Below are 21,202 nucleotides of genomic sequence, written 5' to 3'. Positions count from 1 at the left end.
GATTAATATACTGTAGCTCAACACAATCAGTAAATGGTAGGAAAGTCTATTAAAAAATGTCTGACCTACGACATCCAGGAACTCTGAGAAGGATTCAGCAGGCATGAGCTCATCCTGGAAAGCCCTCAACACTCTTTCTGAAGCCTCATAGATGGGCATGTCATTGTGCCTTATGTACTCTGCGAGCGAGAAGGACCAGCCTCCCTCTGTGTTGCTGGTGGGCACTTTCTGTTGTGGGAATGGGCAGATAAAATGAGATTTCATGGAAACGTAGACACAAGTGTGAGAAACAGCAAAAAAAGACACATTCTCATACCCTGAACATATCATAGACTAGATCCACCAGACCCCAGAAGAGAAGCGGTGAGCGGTAAACGGCATACTCCTTCACTGCTTTGTCTGTGAGCCTAAAATGATAAAAATCAAATATGCAATTAAATCATTTATCAGATATTATTCAAATCAAATGGCATTAAATATATCACAGAAATTGCCAGATTTGAGATGAATAAATCAAAAGCAGGTCAGTACACTTAAATCAGCCTCTGCTGCCTCAATATATGAGTACAGGAATACAAACAATCTCTAGAAATGCTCTAACAGTCACTCGATGAGCATTTCACCATTTCTCTTGAGGAAAAACTACTGTCATAAAGAACTTCATATCAACCTGTCATAATAAAAGCATGGTTTAACTTGAAGAAATTGTGACAAATATATTACTTAATGTACTAATGATAGTAGTAGTACTACTACTACTACTAATACATTTAATATTAACTTTTTTTAAAGGAATATTTATCCAAGAAATTATTACGCAGAAAAATGTAAAAATACTGTTGTATATATTCAAAATAAATAAATAAAATAATAAATTATAAAAAAAATAGTTTGAGATGCTTTTGATTATTACAATTTATTGAAACCATTCATATGTAATCCAGAAAATTAATGGAAAAAACTAAATTTGATTAAAAAAAGCTAAATTTGATAAAAAAAGGATTTTATAGGGTATTAAAAATAGAATTTTGTTAAACTTTTAATAAATAGTTGTTAAACTGTGTATGTTTTATGATTTCAATTAATTAGACATGCTTTTTGATTAATTTTTTTATTTTTTATTTAAGCTTTACAACTAGAAAAGGTACAAAAAAATCTAAAAACAAAAAACAGAAACTAGAACATTTAAAACAGAAAAAAAAAAAAGAATAAAAAGAAAAGGAATTTGGGAAAAAATACAACAGATTTGATAGGGCCCTAATAAAACTATTAAATGTATATGTATAAAAGTATATATAATAAAAAATAAATAATCACATTTTTAATTGATGGGAAATCAATTAAATTTGAATAAAAAGTTTAAAAAGTTCAAATCTGCAATTATATTACTCATTAGAATAATAATAAAAAAAAAAAATCAAGAATAGACTTTAAAATGATTCAATTTATAATATAAATATACACACACACACACACACACATCTAGGGGTCAACCGATTATTGGCGCCGCTATTAAGAATGTTTATGGTCATCAGCATCGGTCATTTTCAAAACCGATTTGCTGCTAAAATTAAAATGCATTTAAAGAAAGTTTTTGTCACAGCCCTTGTTATTCTTAATTTTGACATTAATTTACATTTTTACACCGGACATATATATCGGTTTATAATATCAGTTATCGGTCTACTTGATTTGTAATAATCGGTATTGGCATCGGCCCTGAAAAACACATATCGGTTGACCCCAACACATATACACTATGCATGCATTAATGTTAATATAAATAATTATATTAATTATGTGACCTGGACCACAAAAGCAGTCATAAGGGTCAATTTTTTAAAATATAGGACAATATTCGGCAGAGATACAACTATTTGAAAATCTGGAATCTGAGGGTGCAAAGAAAAATCAATAATTTTGACCCATACAATGTATTTTTGGCTATTGCTACAAATATACCCATGCTACTTAAGACTGAAGATTGTATTGTTTACAATTATACCATGATATTATATAATGTATAATAATAATAATAAGATATAATTATAAGTAAAAAAATCTTCTGAAACACAGTAGTGACTTTCAAAGTGAAAGTTTTTACAAACAGTAATACTGAAACCTAAAATAATCTGACACACCTAGCACAAGCCATGTCTGATATAATCTTGCATCAATCTTCCAGGCATAATACAGGCTTCGAGCCAACATAGGCAATTTGAGTAAGCACAAAACATTTGCCAAAACCAAAAATAGACACCCTCAGCACGTAAAGCACAGCGCACGCTTGTACAAGCTCTTTAATGTTCAAGCTCAGACACATGCACAGTCATGCTTTGTTTTCTTACTTGTTAGCACCCCCTGGTGAGACTTTGCGGGCATGAGAAGTGACCAGCAGCCTACGCAGGAAGTCCACACGTGTAGTACTCCAGCGCTCGGGTGGCAGGATGTGCATGGCCAATATGGTGAAATAGTGCGGCCCATCCACCTCGTACGAAGTCTCTACCCACTTTTCACACGGTTGCTCTAAGAAGCTCTGAAGATTCTTCTCCTCCCGTGACGTGGCCCTTGTCCTGAAGAGAAATTCAGAAATGATGTTTAGAATCTCATAGTGCACTGGAATTCTAATCTGATTTTTGATAAACGTACGTGTTGAGGACGTAGAGAACGGTGTGAATGATGTAAGGGATGAGGTGGATGTTGCTCTCACGGCCTCCTCCCCCTGTGTCCACGCTGAAGGACTGCTCCATTGCAAAGCGCAGGAAAAGCAGCTTGGTATCATGAATGTTGAGCTGGTACGTGGGTTCCCTTTGCCCTGTGCACTCTTGCAGATATGTGTTGTGCCTGTAACCGTACAAAACAAGCTTAAAATACTGTAAATATTCAGGGGTATGTCTTAGCTTTAAACAAGCTACAAGCATGATGTACCTTGCCAGGCAGGTGGCGAAGGCAGATTCGGGTACGTGTGGCCCCCATACTGGTAGGAGCCCATTGCACTTTGTGTTGGCATTTTGTAGTGCGGCACTGTCCCATTCCTCACGCCCTCTGGCAAGCCTGATCCAGACGGACAGACAGAAAATTAGGAAACAAGTGACATTATAAAACCTTCCTTAAAGCAATAGATCATCCGAAAAAAAAAAAAATCTGTCATCATTCATTCACCATCACTTACAGTTGATGGTAGCCATTGACTTCTATTTTTTTTCCACACTATGGAAGACAATGGCTATCGTCAACTATGGACGCCTGCCACCGAATAAAAAATAAAAACGGGTAATTGCAACTTTTTATCTCACAATTCTGACTTTTTTCTTGCAATTGGGAGTTTACATCTCGCAATTCTAAGAAATTAAGTCAGAAAAGTGTGACATAAACTCTAAATTGCATGTTATGAAATCAAATTTGCTAAGCAAACTTGCAGTTCTGAGACTTGATTTATGTTTATTGCCACATCAGCTTAATAGGCTATTTCATAGCAAACTAAGATTGTACATTAAAAGTAAAGTAGTACACAATACAAAAATGAAGCAATTATAAAACAAAGTGGCAATTTTGAGAAAAAAAGGCTAAATTGTGAGCTTATCTCTCTTAATTGTGAGGAGAAAAAATGTCAGAATTGCGAGTTTATATCATGCAATTTTGAGAAAAGGGTCAGATTTGTTTCAGAATTGGGAGATTCTCAGAAGTGTCAAAATAGCGAGATACAAACTCGCATTGGCGAGAAAAAAAGTCAGAATTGCACATTTTTATCTCAATTCTGAGAAAAAAATGTGAGGATTGTGAATTAATTTCAATTCTGAGAAAAAAAATGTCAGGATTGTGGGTTTATTTCAATTCTGAGAAAAAAAAAAGAATTGTGAGTTTGTATCACACAATTCTTACTTTATAACTGAGTGTTTATCAGAAATCTGAGGAAAAAAGCCAGAATTGTGAGTTTTTATAGCTCTGTATTGTTGAAAGCGCTATATAAATGAAGGTGACTTGACTCAATTCTGAGAAAAAAAGTCTGAATTGCGAGTTTGTATCATGCAATTTTGAGAAAAGGGTCAGATTTGTTTCAGAATTGGGAGATTCTCAGAAGTGTCAAAATAGCGAGATACAAACTCGCATTGGCGAGAAAAAAAGTCAGAATTGCACATTTTTATCTCAATTCTGAGAAAAAAAAATGTGAGGATTGTGAGTTTATTTCAATTCTGAGAAAAAAAATGTCAGGATTGTGGGTTTATTTCAATTCTGAGAAAAAAAAAAAGAATTTTGAGTTTGTATCACACAATTCTTACTTTATAACTGAGTGTTTATCAGAAATCTGAGGAAAAAAGCCAGAATTGTGAGTTTTTATAGCTCTGTATTGTTGAAAGCGCTATATAAATAAAGGTGACTTGACTCAATTCTGAGAAAAAAAATGTCTGAATTGCAAGTTTATATCACAATTCTGAGAAAAAAATGTCTGAACTGCAAGTTTATATCACAATTCTGAGAAAAAAAGTCTGAATTGCAAGTTTATATCACAATTCTGAGAAAAAAAAGTCTGAATTGCAAGTTTGTATCATGCAATTTTGAGAAAAGGGTCAGATTAGTTTCAGAATTGGGAGATTCTCAGAAGTGTCAAAATAGCGAGATACAAACTCGCATTGGCGAGAAAAAAAATGTCAGGATTGTGGGTTTATTTCAATTCTGAGAAAAAAAAAAAGAATTGTGAGTTTGTATCACACAATTCTTACTTTATAACTGAGTGTTTATCAGAAATCTGAGGAAAAAAGCCAGAATTGTGAGTTTTTATAGCTCTGTATTGTTGAAAGCGCTATATAAATAAAGGTGACTTGACTCAATTCTGAGAAAAAAAATGTCTGAATTGCAAGTTTATATCACAATTCTGAGAAAAAAAATGTCTGAATTGCAAGTTTATATCACAATTCTGAGAAAAAAAGTCTGAATTGCGAGTTTGTATCACGCAGTTTTGAGAAAAAAATCAGAATTGCGAGTTTGTATTACGTAATTCTGAGAAAAAAGTCTGAATTGCGAGTTTGTATCACGCAGTTTTGAGAAAAAAATCAGAATTGCGAGTCTGTATCACGCAATTCTGAGAAAAGTCAGAATTAAGTTTATCACACAATTTTGAGACAAAAAAAATCAAAATTGCTAGTTTGCATCACGCAATTCTGAGAAACAAAAGTAAGAATTTTGATTTTGTATCATACAATTATGAGAAAAAATTAAGAATTGCGAGTTTGTATCATGTAATTCTGGGGAGAAAAAAAGTTTGAATTGTGACAAAAGGCTGCAATAACATTTTTACATTTTTTATTCAGTGGCACAAACAGCTTTGGAACAACTTGAGGGTGAGTATCGGATGAATTCACAGCAGTTTCACGTACCTGACAGCAGCAAGGTGACAGTCATAGTGGACTATGTTAAAGTGTGAGACAGTGCTGTAGCCCTGCTGCTTGCGGGGTTTGTTCTCTGACTCCTCTAGGGGCACACGCTTTGTAAATGTGTAGATGCCTAGAACTTTGGTAGGCTGTGGGGTACAAAGTACGTTCAAAGATCAGACATTGAAGAGGTTGAACATTAACATCCACAGCTAAATAAAATGTCCTTGATAGATAAACAAACCTGGAACTTGTAGCCCTCTCTACAAATACAGCAAGTCAGCCCAGGTTCTTCGATGAGCTCCTCCATCTGTTTAAGCAGGGATGTCTTGGTCACCACCTGACCCTTCTCATTGGTCTGAAACAAAGCGACAAAATGGAAAGATTTGAATTCAAAGTCAATTTTTTCTGGTTTATACTTTAAGCTTCTATCTACATATCCAACTCACTGTCATTCCCAGTGTGCCAAGAGCTTTCTGCCTCATCGCCATTGCCATGCGTTTCTTCTCTGCTCTAGTCTCCCTTCGGGCAGCGTCGATCTTCAGGTTAACCTCTGCATGTTCCCTTAGTGCCTCCAGAAGATTTTCTGCTAAAGTGCCGATACCCTCGTCACTGGACACCTGCTCCAGCTTGTGCAAATTAGTTATTGAATCTGTTCCGATTAGCATCTATAAGAGAAGAAGAGATAGGTTAATTCATGTCTGTTGTCTGTGTATAGGGATACTACATGAAATAAAAAAAACTTCTCAAACTGCTGATAAAAGTGTTACCTGTGTAGGGGGGTGGTGGGTGGCTAGACCACGCAGCAGTCGAAGGATGAATGGAAGGGCTGGTCGAGCAAGGAACTTCTTCCAAACGTCTGCATCCAGGCTGCAAAATAATATTTATAGTTTAGGTAATCACTTTATAGCAGTAATGATTTTGGATAATGTTTTTATATCTAAAAATGTGAATAACTTATTTATTTTCAAACTAATAAATATGAAACAAAATCTAATACATAAAAAATAGAGATAATAAATATGTATATACTAAATGTATTAATGGATAAAAAATACTTAATATAAATATAAATAAAAATTATATTTTAATCATAAAATATATATTATTAAATATATTTACAATAAATTATAATTACATAATAATAAATTATACATGTTTTATCTACAGTGTAATTAAATAAATTACCTTTTTAAGTTATAAAAAATATAAAGCATAAATATAAATATAAATAAATATATTAATTATAAATTATACCAGTAAGTTATACATTCAATTAAATATAATTTAAATAATAATAATACATTTAAATTAAATATAATCTAAATAAATAATAATTTTTACCAAAACTATTTTGGGATAAGGATAAAATATACTAAATTACATAATATAAATACATATAACAGTATTTATTATAAATAAAAATGAACATAATTATAAAATATATTACATTGTTATATTGTAATGTTTTTAAATATATAAATAAACACAATATACTTATTATTTTATGACAAATGTATTTACATTTATTTTAATTAAATATAAATATAATTTATAATATCTACAAAAAATATTTTGGGATATGGATAGATACTTTATTATATAAATTTACATGACAATATTTATAATAAATAAAAATGAACATTATATTAAAATATATTAAAATATTATATTATAAATAAACACAATATACTTACTATATATGGACATATGATGACAAATTAATTTAAATTCCATTTAATTTAAATAAATAAACGTATCTAAATGTAATTTACAAAATCTACAAAAGTATTTTGGGATATAGATAAAAGATGATATACTATATAAATGCATATAACAGTATTTATTATAAATAAAAAGGAACATAATATTAAAATATTTTTGATTGTTATGTTATATATATATATATATATATATATATATATATATATATATATATTATGACATTTAATTACAAATTAATTGAAATTTCATTTAATTTAAATAAGTAATATGTATCTAAATATAATTTATAATATTTACAAAAGTATTTTGGAATATCGATAAAATTTACTTTATTATATAAACAAATATACCAGTATTTATTAAAAATAAAAATGAACTATATTAAAATATATTACAATTATTATATTATAAATATATAAATATTATGAGATATCATACTTCTTAGCACAGGGGATATGTTTCTTCATATAGTCCAGAGCACTCTGGGTGATGCCCTTCTGTAAGATGAGGTCTTTCAGTTGATGGCCATTACTATTATTCTTGATTCCAGCAGCTATTTTACAGAAACAGTCCAGGAAGACCTTGTCATCCGCACTGTGCTCCTCATCATACCTGTGTATGAAAAAAAACAAACAGTGTTTAATGCAGCAAAATGTCCCTATTGTTACAGAGACATCAGAGTTCTAGATTATAGAGATGAACAAACATACTTGTCGAAGTTGCAGCAGGGTTTAAAGCGCTCGACCAGAATGTGCATCTTCTCTAGTTCACCGAAGGACAGGTAAGGGATGATGCGGAGCAGCCCCTGTAGGACACTGGGATTGGAGCGCACAAACAGAGTGTTGATCTGATCCAGCAGCATCACCAGCTGGTCCTTATCACCCGTAAGCAGCAGGTTACCCTGGAGGAGAAACACAAATGAGAGGCCTGAGCTGGCTCACTTCTATTTGTTGTAAAATGCAATGCATAAATCAAAATGATTAGCTGACCTTGTCTTCAGACACAGTCTCTGCATTGGCCTCATCCAGGATGATCTCCATAATACTAAGAACCTGCTCTGCTATGGATGCTCCTCCACTATCCTTGCTCTCCTGCTCTGCCACCAAGGCCTGAAACACAATGTCAAATTACAAATCTTCTCTTAAATATTACTTATTATTATATCTCATCAGCAGATTTCTCTGGTATGTTACTTACCAGATTCAACGTGCCCAACATAACATTCAGTGTGTTCATCTCTGGTTTCACCAGCTGCTGTCTGTTTATTTTCACTTTAACACAGTAACTAAATAACTTGAGGAGAACCTATAAAACAAAAGACAATCATTAGAATTTTCTTCAGTTTCTGAGGGGTGTGATGAACTAGAGAGATGAACTTCATACTCACTGTGAGGAGGTGCCTGCCCTGTTTGAAATCTTTGATTCCAGAGAGCCTGTTCAACATGCACTCCAGACCTCCACACTGTGCCATCACTCCTGCCATCTTATAAACCTCCTCATCATCCTCCTCTTCATCTGAACAGAGAGAAAACGCCAATTAGAAGTGATAAACATGGAATAAACTATATGAAAAAACTGAAAATAATATTAAAGAGATAGTTCACCCAAAAATAAATTCTGTAATTTATTAATCACCCTCATGTTGTTCATCTTGAGAACACAAATTAGGATATTTCGATGAAATCTGAGAGCTGCATAGAGAGCAACGCAACTGAAACATTCAAGGCCCAGAAAGGTTGTAAAGATATCATTAAAATAGTCCATGAGACATCAAAAGAGAAGAGATTGTTGAATAAAGTCATTATTTTTGTTTTCTTTGCACACAAAAGGTAATCTCGCGGCTTTATTAAATTACGGTTGAACCACTGATGTCACATGGACTATTTTAATGATGTTCTTATTACCTTTCTGGATCTTGAAAGTGTCAGCTGTGTCGCTGTTATTGCAGGGTCAGAAAGCTCTCAGATTTAATCAAAAATATCTTAATTTGTGTTCCGAAGATGAACAAAGATCTTAATGGATTTGAATTACATAAGGGTAAGTAATGACAGAATTTTTATTTTTGGGTGAACTATGTCTTTAGGAAAAAGTCCCACAACGTAAAACAAACCTGTAGTTGAGTCCAAAGACTCAATGAACTCCTCTGTTGCATCTCCCAGAAGACCCCTCATTCTGTAGATGATCCTCATTGGCTCACCCTTTATTGCAAGAAACGGTGTGTTTAAACCATGGTTTATATGTAAAAATAAATAAAGTACCTACTTATTTTCTTTAGCTCACCTCATTGGTGGGGCACCAAACCTTCTTATAGACCTCAGCAACAGACAGATCCAAACTGATGATCTTGTTATTCACAAGGAGCTGCAAAGAAAAGTCATGTTTAAAAACATGCATTATAAATCCTTACTAAAATTTTTATTTTATAAACTGACCCTGAACATTTGAACGCTAGTGTAATCAACCCTAAAAACCTTGAAGGGAACCCCAGGTAGTAAGATGCATGTATGGCTTAATATAACGTAAATTATGTCTCTTACTGAAATACGTAGTAAAATAGCCATAAATAATTATGTTATTTTAAAAAATTCACATAGTTTTATACATATTTTGGACTATGGGGAGATGCCATTGTTTCAATAATGTGAAATGGTTGCACTACTGGCACTATCTTTTACTGCAGCACAACTCAGGATGGATACAAGCGTAGGCTTAAACCAAATGCTGTACCATCGATTTTTCCCCACAAAGAGACTAAACGAATATGGAGTGAAATCCATGTGAGAAACTCCTTCAGTGGATGCGGCGTCATGACAAGCGTCGGCAGGTTTACATCCTGCCAGGATGGCATCTAGCATTTCTTGTCTCTGCCGTTTGTAAGCTCTTTCAGTAGCTGTGGTCTACTAAAATCCTCCAAGGCTACAGTGGAGAGAACAAAGCTGCGGGTCTTTAGAAAGTTTTATTTATCCACAGGCATCTTCCCATTCTTTTCTCCTCTTCTTATCGGTAGGAAAGCAGTAAAGACATGGCTTCTCGCTGCGCTTTGACTGAAATTACAACCAAAAGCAGCACAATGTGGCATCACAACAGTATTCTATTTTCCGAGTTGTGTTGGGGTAAAAATAGCAATAGGTCGTGCCAGTAGCTCACCGAATGCAACCATTTCACGTAATCGAAATAATAGCGCCCCCAATAGTCCAAAATATGAATAAAACAATGTGGATTTTTAAAATAACAAATCTTTCATGTGTTTTCTACTACATATTTCAGTAACAGACATCATTTAAATTAAGCCAACTAAACTAAGTCTTAATACCTAGGGTTCCCTATTAATATACCCATTTCTTTTGCTTTATTAAGGTTTAAAAATGACTTAGAAATACAAATAATGCAATGTGAATAATTTGAAAATGTCCTAGGACATAGTGCTGATTATACACCTCCATGCCGCTGTCGTCCTCCAGCAGTGCCACAAGATCGCAATCCTGGCAGATTTTGTTCTTGATGTCCCTCATAAGAGGGCCGATGCCTGGTTCATTACTGCTATATGGGTTTCCTGGCATACGGCCCTGCAGGAAGTCCTCCTGCTGTGGGTCCTTCTCCAGCGTAACAAAGAACTCTGTCACCTCATTTTCCTCCTTCATAGACACAGATCGGAGAAATTAGTTTTTCCCAAAATCATTATTTTACACGAATGCCAATGGGTTGAAGTCTACTTACCGGATAAATGATGCTACATAACCTCTCGAAGATGAATACAGGGGTGCGATAGTCATCCAGGTTGTACCGCTTTGCAGTTTCGATGCACACAGCCATGAATGCTTTGGTCTCAGACTCCGTCCCTACAACAGAAGATAAAGCATTGAGCTGATTTGGTTTCTAATAGCACAGAAACATGGAGAAGATCTGAAGGTGATGGCTAGAACCTGTAGTCATGTCTTCCAACATCTCCAGCAGCATGTCTTGGGTCTCATCAATCAGTTTGGTTCTCTGGACCACCAACTTCCTCAAGCACAGGTAGCCGTTAAGAACCGTGCCAACCAACCGACTCTTAAAGTGACGCTTAATGGACTCCACCTCCACGAATGAAGACAGTAAGCCTGTGAGAGACCAAAAACTGTTACACAAGCTCTCAGGGAGTTCTCTAAGTTGAGACACAAAAGTTAAAATTCACCTGTCAAGCTCTTAAGGGCATATCCCTGCTGTAAGTCTGTGCTTAGTGTGGCTTCTTCAAGGGCGAGAAGATGAGCAATTTCCTGAAAAAGACCAAACAAGTTTGGGTTAACGGAAAGGCATATCCTTACAATATAACCCTATAGTATCTACAGTTTCTGATAATACCTTGGTGATGAGGTTGCCGATGTATGGTAGGACACCACGGGCAGCCAGGTAAACCTTCCAGTGAGCAGGTTTGATGAGCTTCTGGTACAAAGCCAGATACTCTGCAGCACACTCTCCTGCAATGCTCAGCTCATCCAGATAACTAAAGAACAAACAACAAAACATCAGCCTAGTAAGAAATTGCATTATATTTGGAATAAACCTGGTCCAAAACAATTGTTTTATTCATCCATGTGACATGTACCTTGTTAGAAGGTCTAGAACTTGCTGTTTGCGGCTGGGGATGGTTGTTAGAGCTTCAACGATGGTGCAAGCCGCCTGTCTCGCTGCCTGGGTGGCTGGGGTGAAGAGCACCTATGAAAAAAGTCAGATTACATTAGAGAACATTTAAGTAGAAATGAATCAGACACTCTAAAGTTGTTTGAGGGAGCACGTACTTGTCTCAGCCAGTTGTTATGACCCAATTTGAGCAGGCGAGGGAACAGGCCCTCTGATCTGGACCTCATGAACTGCTTCCACTTCCACATGTACTTCTCCATCAAGTATTGCCTCCTGATCTCAGCCTTATTCAATGGTTTAGAGACAGTTTCCTGACCTGCTGTACATGAGAGAGCAAAATTAATTGAAAAGTTTCATGCAAAAAGCCTATAATATTGCTGATGCAGAATTTCTGTATTTACATCTAGCAGGAAGGCACTTTTTCCAGGCTTCATATGATGCCTTAGGGTCTTTTTTGAGCCAGAGCTGGGCCTGTGCATGGATCTCGTTGTTGTATGGCTTGACTGTAGTCAGGGATTCAACGGCAGCGTCCTGTTAAAAAGTACAAGTCAAGTTAAGTGCATCAATATGTATTGATTAAAGGGGTCATGAACTGAGAAATCAAAATTCCCTTGATCTTTTGACATATAAAAGGTTGTTGTACTATAAAAACATCCCGTAAGTTTCAGAACTCAAATCTTTCTCGTCAGTCTAAAAACAGCATAAATTGAAGCCAATCTGCGAAAATGTCAGATTGTGGAATGTGCTACTTTATGGCATAATAGTGTGGCTAAACACAACCTCCGCAGAAGATCAATGGCTGCTTCTCCATCAATGCCTGTTTAGCCCCACTGATTCGCACATGGAGTGGGTAAATAAGAGGCAAATGCAGGTTTACGCAGCTGTGCAAGTTGTGGAAAATCAGTTTTTGACTCTCTTCTGATCCCAACGTTATAAAGAGTAGATGAACTTTAATTTTAATGAAGAATCCAGTACGATCTTGGTTCTTTGTTCACGTCATTTTACTGCAGATTTGTTTGAAAAACTAGGCACAATTCGATGCAGGATTTGCAGGAAGATTGAAACTAAAAGACGGCTGCCCCCTAATAGTCGACAAGTAGAGGCTTGGTTGACCAAATTCAGTCCAAATTCTACAGGAAGTGGCAAAGTCACACAGTCTGTGACGGACAGATCTTTAACAGCTGGTCTATGCGGTAATATGGTACAACGGGGCAGGACATCCGAACGCTCAGCTATCATTCATTGACATCAAATGCTTTTCATCTGAAAGATGTATGTAGTAGTAACTTTACATGGCAGCTCAATCTAATGTTAATCTTTCTGCAGCCCCGGTCTCTGTGAACTTGAGCGCGAAACTTCAAAACTCCATGTATACTTGCCTTACAGACATGAAAAATATATCTATAAAGTGTGAAATGTCTACTTTAAATGAACCAATTCAAATAGAAAACAAGATTTCTCATCTGTATGAAACATGCATAAAGGTGCATCACTTCTGCACAGATAAGTTAGTGTCACCGACTTCATTTCTTAAGCTGAAAACAAAGAAAGCACTAGTTTATTAATAAATTTTAAAAACATTAATGCAGCCGACTAGAAAAATCTTTAGTGGAGGGCAGCCCCAATTAAATCCGTAACTAATGTCTTTAAAACATCATCAGTACTATGAGCCTGTTGTACCTTGTTTTTCTTGCTAGTGGGGGCAGGAGGTTTGATGAGTTTCTGCAAGATCCTCAGGCACATCAGTGTAATATTCTCCACCACCACAGGGGTCTTTATATTCACCGCCATCAAGAACAGACTCAGTGCTAAAAAATTAATAGAGAGGCATAAGTAGGAAGCACAGATATTCAAATTCCAGCTTTTAGCTCTGGAAATCCACCACAGGACTTACCACAGCGAAGTCTGAGCTCCCAGCATCCTCCTTCCTTAGCAATGGAGTCTGTAAGCAGCAGCATTTCATACTGCAAACTACTGACCTAAATGAGAGAAAACAACAGCTGCAAGAACTAAACCACCACATGCATCAAAAACAATAGCTACATGTGATCTTTAAAATGTACTATGTAATTGATGAAAACAATGAACAATTAAATGAAAACAGTTCAATACCAGATCAGGGTTGGCCCAGTGACCTTTGAGGGCAGCGGACACCTTGGCAATAATAAGGTCATTCATCTGTTGTGTGGCTTCTGGGTGATCTCTGCAAATACATTGACATAAGTAGTTAACATCTTGTAAAACAAACAGTATTAGCTATTCTCTTCAGAGATTTGCATATTTGTGTGTATATACCTGGTAAGCAAACAGACAAGCTGGCGGACCTCCTCCCTCATGGCTCCAGTGCCACGGCGCAGGTTGTATTCAAACAGTTCTCGGATGAGACCTTGCAGTACCAGGATCTGCCTGATGGCAGTGTTGGTTGCCAGTGCACGCAGTAGAGTGATGCAGTGGCCTGTAACTGCGGACGCACAGCCGTAACATTTGGTGGAGGAAGTGTATCCGCATCCCAGCACGGAGAGGGCTCGATACTGGCTAGCTGTGAAGGTGGGTTGGGTGGAGGTGCGGGACGATTTGGTAGCAGCTTCCCGCTGTTGCAAGTCATACTCCAACAGCTCTTTACGTGACGCAAGCACTTTCTGAACGAGTAATGAAAACAGAGTTTACAACAACCATTTTATAATAAAATTAAGTATCATTATATTACTTAAATATTAGCATTATTTAACTTGATTATGTTATCAACACACATTTAATTATTAAACCATTTATAATTACACTGCCGTTCAAAAGTTTGTGATCAGTAAGATTTTAATGTTATTTAAAGAAGTCTCTTATGATCCAAAATACAAAAAAACCCCTGTGATTAGGCTTGCCACGATAGACGGTGTTGACGGTTTTAAGACGTAACACCGGTCACTTTTCCACCGTGACACCGTCCCCACAATTTATTTAATTTTTTTTAAGTATTTGCTTTTTTATTAAATATTTATTCGAATTAAATGGAAAATATAATTCTAAATGATTTACTTAAAGTGCCCCTATTATGCCTTTTCAAATATGATATTTCATGTAGTGTGTCATGTAGCTGTATGTGAACATAAACTATCTGCAAAGTTGTGATGCCGACAGTGCACTATAAATGAAGTTTTTGTCTAACAAAAAAAAGAGTCGGCTCACATTCGCCTAAACGAGTCGTCAGCAATTCGAATCTTTTTTCTGTAACGGCCACACGTCACGAACTACACATTTGCGTAATGTCCGCCCACGTTCAATTTCGCGAACAACTTGCCCGCCCACAAACAGTAGGCCTACCATTTTCACGTGGATTAACATTACATCATGTCAAGAAGACGCCCTGCGCTGTGAGAGTGAATTTGTTTTATATGCCCTTCCGAAAGATGAAACTACCAAGAATGAGTGGTTAACATTAATTTTTTCAACAACTCAGCAGTCCAATGCCAATCTTGTGTTGTGTTCGCGTCATTTTACTGATGACTGTTTTTCCAATCTTGGGGAGTAACGTTACAACGCGAGATTCACCAAACGCTTGGTTTTAAAAAATGGATCAGTGCCCAGTTTATTTGGACCGGCTTGCTCCTCTGAACTGCTACCTGTAAGTATGATTAATAATTGATGATTGTATTTTCTAGCGATCGTTCAAAATACGTCTTTGTGTACGTTATGGTGTGTAACAACCCCGCACATGTCTTGGTAACCGGCTAACTTGCGTTTCTGTAGTTCTGTTGTTCAGCTGTGAGTGCAATTTAGTCTAAAAATTGTGATTGATGCAGCTTGACTGTCTGTCTGCCTTATTAGTTTAAGTAATGATAAACGATGGCTTAACGCAGTGTTATGGGTTGTACGTTACAGTGTTGAAGTTCACGACGTAGAGGTGTGCCCGGTTCGCTTACAAAAGCAAATTGCAAGCACTTTCCACAGTTATAATATGACACCCACTGAGAAACGTCCTGCTCCAGTCGTGCTTGCAAAACAGTTTCTTGTCGATGTGCCACTTCAACCGTTTCATCGTCAGACTCCGGCTCGAATTGATAGGGTAAAATCGAGGCTATCTTTTCTATGCATTGACAGGTCTCCACAGCTGTCATTCAGTTATGCCAATGGGCGTTTCGTTTTGCGCTGAAGCGGTAGACCAATCCAAAAGGACTGCACCATCTGACCAATCACAGCGGTGAGGGCTCACTGAAAGGAGGGGTTTAGAGAGACTGATTCTTCGAACTGCTTCACACGATTCGTTTACGAATCATTTAGAAACGGGGTAAAATTAAATCTAATTTTTGAGAAAACTAAAGTGTTTTTTGAACTTGCATACATGTAAACCTGTTTTAACCCCTTAAGCTCTGCAGCATATTTTGGATTTTTTTCAGAGTTAGGCACACCAGAATTTAAGAGAGCGCCCTAACCACATACTTTGGAATAATTTGAAAAAAATGGTCTCATTTGACAGGAAACTTTCTGAATTTTAAAACATGAGTAAATTTTTGCATATTTTGTATTGTATATGTTTGTAATATTGTCATAAACACAGTCAAAAAGTCAGATTTTTATATATATTTTTTATTATTTTTTTTATGTATATATCTGTAAATTAGGAAAAGTTTGGTCTATGTTCCTGCAAGAGGTCTCATTTTATTCCACTAGGTGGCAGTAAACACGGGAAAAAAGAATTTTGTTGATAACATCTTCCAAGCAAAAGTTATTTAGCTTTGACTGAAATGAGGCATTGGAGTCTCCTTTAATTCTCTTTTTTTTTTTTCTGAATGCAGTAGACACACCTGAACTTAAAAGAGCGCCCTAACCACATACTTTGGAATAAATTGATAAAAATGGTCTCATTTGACAGGAAATATTCAGTGTTTTAAAACATGGGTAAAATATTGCATATTTTGGATTTCATATTTTTACAATATTGTCATAAACACAAAGAAAAAGTAAGAAAAATTATTATTGTTTTAATTTAGTTGTTATTTAGAAGTCTGTAAATAAGGACCAGTTAGGTCTATGTTCCTGTAGGAGGATTCTTTTGATTCCTCTAGGTGGCAGTAAACACAGGAAAAAAGAATTTTGTTGATAACATCTTCCAAGCAAAAGTTATTTAGCTTTGACTGAAAGGAGGCATAGGAATCTCCAATTGTGCTTTTACATTATTCATTTTTGATTTCTGAAAGCAGTAGACACACCAAAGGGCGCCCTACCCATATACTTCGGAATAAACTGACAGAAATGGTCTCATTTTAAAGAAAACAACCTAAGCTAAAAGCTGATATAGGATTTTAGGCTAGTATGTGAACACAGATGTAGTTATCAGTGCAGAAATATGATGCAAAAGTTTGCTTGTTCACAGGAGTCATTTCAGTTTTTGTGTTTCTTTTGAAATTATTCTTCGATATTTTACTGTAATGTGAAAAATCTGTGAAGTGAAGCACATATTTATATTCCTGAGAGTAAGAGCTTTCATTTGATATATGACTTGTCTATTTTTAGTGAGTTTGTGTGCCATAAATATGAAACATCATTATTTGTCTGATTTTCTCGAGGGGGGGGGGAGGTTGCGCAATAACGAATTTAGAATGTATTTTTTTTTTTTATGTAAAATTAATGCAAATATCATGGGATTCGCAAGAAAGCAGAGGTTCTAAGCTTTCAAAAAATACCATATATGTCTAGTTTTGTGCTTCACAGTTCATAGATTTAAAAAAAATAATACGATGACCCCCCCCCGTGGACCCGTCGGTGGGTCCAAGGGAGTGGCCAGAGCTGAAGAGATTTTAGTTGATATTTAGAAGTCTGTAATTTAGGACCTGTTTGGTCTATTTCCCAGCAGAAAGTTTCTTTTGATTCCACAAGGTGGCAGTAAACACAGGAAAAAAGAATTTTGTTGATAACATCTTCCAAGCAAAAGTTATTTAGCTTTGACTGAAAGGAGGCATAAGAATCTCCGATTGTGCTTTTGCATTAGTAATTTTTTTTCAATTTCTGAAAGCAGTAGACACACCAAAGGGCGCCCTACCCATATACTTCGGAATAAACTGACAGAAATGGTCTCATTTTGAAGAAAACATCCTAAGCTAAAAGTTGATATAGGATTTTAGGCTAGTATGTGAGCACAGATGTAGTTATTAGTGCAGAAATATAATGCAAAAGTTTGCTTGTTCACAGGAGTCATTTCAGTTTTCGTGATTCTTTTGAAATTATTCTTCGATATTTTACTGTAATGTGAAAAATCTGTGAAGTGAAGCACATATTTATATTCCTGAGAGTAAGAGCTTTCATTTGATATATGACTTGTCTATTTTTAGTGAGTTTGTGTGCCATAAATATGAAACATCATTATTTGTCTGATTTTCTCGAGGGGGGGGGGAGGTTGCGCAATAACAAATTTAGACTGTATTTTTTTTTTTTATGTAAAATTAATGCAAATATCATTGGATTCGCAAGAAAGCAGAGGTTCTAAGCTTTCAAAAAATACCATATATGTCTAGTTTTGTGCTTAACAATTAATAGATTTTTTTAAAATAATACAATGACCCCCCTGCGGACCCACCGGTGGGTCCTAGGGCGTGGCCAGAGCTTAAGGGGTTAAGAGACTATTACAACAATATTAACTACCTTTAACATGGCATAATAGGGGCACTTTAAGACGAGAGCATGCAATATAATTAAAAACTGAACATGGTTACAATGCGTCATATTTCATTTATCACGTGAGGAGAACGAGAGGAGTCGAATTTACAGAAAGAATGGCGGACGATTTAGTGTCAAAACGCAATGCAAAAGCGCCTGTTTGGCAATATTTTGGGTTCAAACCAAATGCAAAAAAGGGAACCTGAAAATGTTAATAAGGCAATCTGCAAACTTTGCCTGACAAAGGTGGCAGCATCTGGAGGAAACACAACTAATTTATACAAGCACCTTCAAGCGCGCCCCGACTGCTGACTTGTCATTTTTGTAGCCTAACGCATTTTGGAAGTTTTTCTTTTATATTCGTTTCTTGTTCATTCGTTTAATCTTATTTAAACTTTGTGCAATTTATTTATTTATCTTTCTATTTTAACAACCATAGAACGTTTATTACGTAGCCTATGTTAGAATGTTATTAAAAACATTCGAACATAGGCTATGTAATAAACATTCTATGGATGTTATTTGTTTGGTTGCAACTTCCACAGTTTTTTGAGCCTGTAGCATTGTGTTGTTGTTATGTTAATAAAAGTTCTGTGTTTAATATCACAGATTTGTTTTTTTTGTAGTTTCGTTGTCGTCCATTCAAACAATCACCGCCGAATTGCCAATTCCCGCAAAACTGAAAGTGAAAGTATAATACGCACACATTTATAAGCTATTTAAGCAGAAAAAAAGAGGAAAAGAGTAAACCCCCACCCCCACGGTGATACCGGTATTACCGGTGTAATTTCCTCATCGTCACAACCCTACCTGTGATATATATTCGCGCAATTTAAAATAGGTTTTCTATTTTAACACACTTTAAAACATAATTTGTTTCTGTGGTGAAAAGCTAGTTTTTCACCAGACATTACTTCTGTCTTCAGTGTCACATGATCCTTTAGAAATCATATTAATATTCTAATTTATAATCAGTTAATGAAAACAGTATCTTATGGAAACTCCTTTTTCAGAATTCTTTGATTCAGAAAAGTTCAAAGAACAGCACTTATTCAAAATAGAAATCTTTTCTAACAATGCAAGTCTTTACTATCACTTTTTAATACATCCTTGCTGAATAAAACTATTCATTTCCTCCAAAAAAAGGAAAGATTACTGACCCCAAACTTTTGAACGGTAGTGTATATTGTTACAAAAGATTTACATTTTAAATAAATGCTGTTCTTTAAAACTTTTTATTCATTAAAGAATCCTGAAAAAGTACCACAGGTTCCAAAAATATTAAGCATTTTTGCTTAATATTAAGCATATTAACTATTTCTAACCTTGATAATAAATCAGATATTACAATGATTTCTGAAAGATGATGTGACACTGAAGACTGGAGCAATGATGCTGAAAATTCAGCTGTGAATCACAGCAATAAAATCTATTTTAAAGTGTATTAAAATAGAAAAACACTATTTTAAATTGCTATAATATATTTCACAATACTACTTTATGTTTTTGATCAAATAAATGCTGCATTGATGGGCAGAAAAGAAATTTTAATTAATTATAAACACAAGATAATAAAATAATAATATTAATATTATGAAAATAAAACAATAGCAATAATAATATATATTTTTTTATTAAAAACATTAATTAATTAATCATTAATTAATATTAAATCATCAAACTAAACACATAAATATCAACTTATATAATTAATAATAAAAATAAGACAATAAACTTGTTAATTTGTTAATTTTAATATTTTAATTACTTTATGATTAAATATTTACATAAAATTATTATTTTTTTAAAACTTTAATAGCATATTATATGCTACAACAATTGGTTGTGGTATGAGCAGTATTGTGAAAATTCTCTGGTATTATTCCCGACTACTATTCTTGTACAGTAACAGCTCTATTTATCTCTAACCTGGATGATTTTGGAGAGCTCATCGAATGAAGTCCTGCAGTCTCCACTGTATTCCTGTGCCAGCTGCTGAATGTACCGATTGACACTGGCAGTGGAGGTACCGAGACCAGCGCCTGCACCTGTATCATCCTGTGAAGAGCCATGAAAACATCAACAACACACCAAAAACTCATTTGGGTAATTCAAATAAGAAGAGTCGTTGATCCGTCTGAAGCAGAAGCTGACAGACTGACCTGTGGTTTCTCAGGTGCAGCCTCATTTACTTTGGACAGCAGGCTCTCCAGCTGTGGCCGGTGACCCATAAGCTGATGGTAAACACGGTCAGCCTTGTCGAGCAGAGTGTTGATGTTGGTCACAGCCTGAACACAAAAAAATCATTAACATTATCATCTGTTTGTATTGGCGCTTTTCCACTACACAGTACCAGCTCGACTCGGCTCTGTTTGGTTTTCCACTGTGTAAAAGTTGTACCTGTACCTCCACAATAGTACCTGGTTGTCATAGCGACGCTGCAAGAAACTGCCGTGATGTAATCTCCTACGCGACACACACCCGCTGTCTGCACCTCCTCGTTTGACCACGGCGTATTCTTCCGAGTTGCCATAATATGTAATGGATTGGATATGTCACGCAATCTCTGGCCAAACTTTTTAAAAATGGCGGGGTTATTCTGGATACTATTGCTGGCGCTGGCGCGTGCAATGATGACGCAGTGAATAGTGACGATTCTCTCTGACCAATCAGCAGTCTGCTGTGTTTTCACGTCACATTTTAGTATCGCCTTAGCTCGCCTCAGCTCGCTTGGAACCTCGCCGGAGGTGGTACGAAAAAAAGTACCTGGAAGCCGGTACAGGTACAACTTTTACACAGTGGAAAACCAAACAGAGCCGAGCCGAGGCAAGCTGGTACTGTGTAGT

The 21,202-nt window shown here is 35.6% G+C and overlaps 1 protein-coding gene across 1 annotated transcript in view; it reads right to left on the bottom strand.

The window, feature by feature from the left end:
• ubr4 (ubiquitin protein ligase E3 component n-recognin 4) overlaps positions 1-21,202 on the bottom strand; it is a 72,873-nt gene that overhangs the window by 1,250 nt on the left and 50,421 nt on the right. Inside the window, exons 76-105 of the mRNA XM_073822608.1 lie at positions 20,519-20,644; positions 20,286-20,414; positions 14,007-14,350; positions 13,824-13,914; positions 13,606-13,690; positions 13,392-13,519; positions 12,113-12,242; positions 11,870-12,027; positions 11,677-11,786; positions 11,433-11,574; positions 11,266-11,347; positions 11,018-11,191; positions 10,812-10,933; positions 10,532-10,729; positions 9,375-9,455; positions 9,205-9,292; positions 8,482-8,609; positions 8,292-8,399; positions 8,084-8,203; positions 7,805-7,995; positions 7,533-7,706; positions 6,140-6,239; positions 5,819-6,037; positions 5,614-5,727; positions 5,376-5,518; positions 2,929-3,054; positions 2,650-2,844; positions 2,349-2,573; positions 317-407; positions 66-228 (exon numbers count right to left, since the gene is read on the bottom strand). Coding sequence (XP_073678709.1) covers positions 66-228; positions 317-407; positions 2,349-2,573; positions 2,650-2,844; positions 2,929-3,054; positions 5,376-5,518; positions 5,614-5,727; positions 5,819-6,037; positions 6,140-6,239; positions 7,533-7,706; positions 7,805-7,995; positions 8,084-8,203; positions 8,292-8,399; positions 8,482-8,609; positions 9,205-9,292; positions 9,375-9,455; positions 10,532-10,729; positions 10,812-10,933; positions 11,018-11,191; positions 11,266-11,347; positions 11,433-11,574; positions 11,677-11,786; positions 11,870-12,027; positions 12,113-12,242; positions 13,392-13,519; positions 13,606-13,690; positions 13,824-13,914; positions 14,007-14,350; positions 20,286-20,414; positions 20,519-20,644 — 4,285 coding nt within the window. The remainder of the gene's footprint in view (positions 1-65; positions 229-316; positions 408-2,348; positions 2,574-2,649; positions 2,845-2,928; positions 3,055-5,375; positions 5,519-5,613; positions 5,728-5,818; positions 6,038-6,139; positions 6,240-7,532; positions 7,707-7,804; positions 7,996-8,083; positions 8,204-8,291; positions 8,400-8,481; positions 8,610-9,204; positions 9,293-9,374; positions 9,456-10,531; positions 10,730-10,811; positions 10,934-11,017; positions 11,192-11,265; positions 11,348-11,432; positions 11,575-11,676; positions 11,787-11,869; positions 12,028-12,112; positions 12,243-13,391; positions 13,520-13,605; positions 13,691-13,823; positions 13,915-14,006; positions 14,351-20,285; positions 20,415-20,518; positions 20,645-21,202) is intronic.

The sequence above is a fragment of the Garra rufa genome, chromosome 18 (assembly GCF_049309525.1).
Source record: "Garra rufa chromosome 18, GarRuf1.0, whole genome shotgun sequence".
Classification (NCBI taxonomy): Eukaryota; Metazoa; Chordata; class Actinopteri; order Cypriniformes; family Cyprinidae; genus Garra; species Garra rufa.
This window is presented reverse-complemented; position numbering and strand designations above follow the sequence as displayed.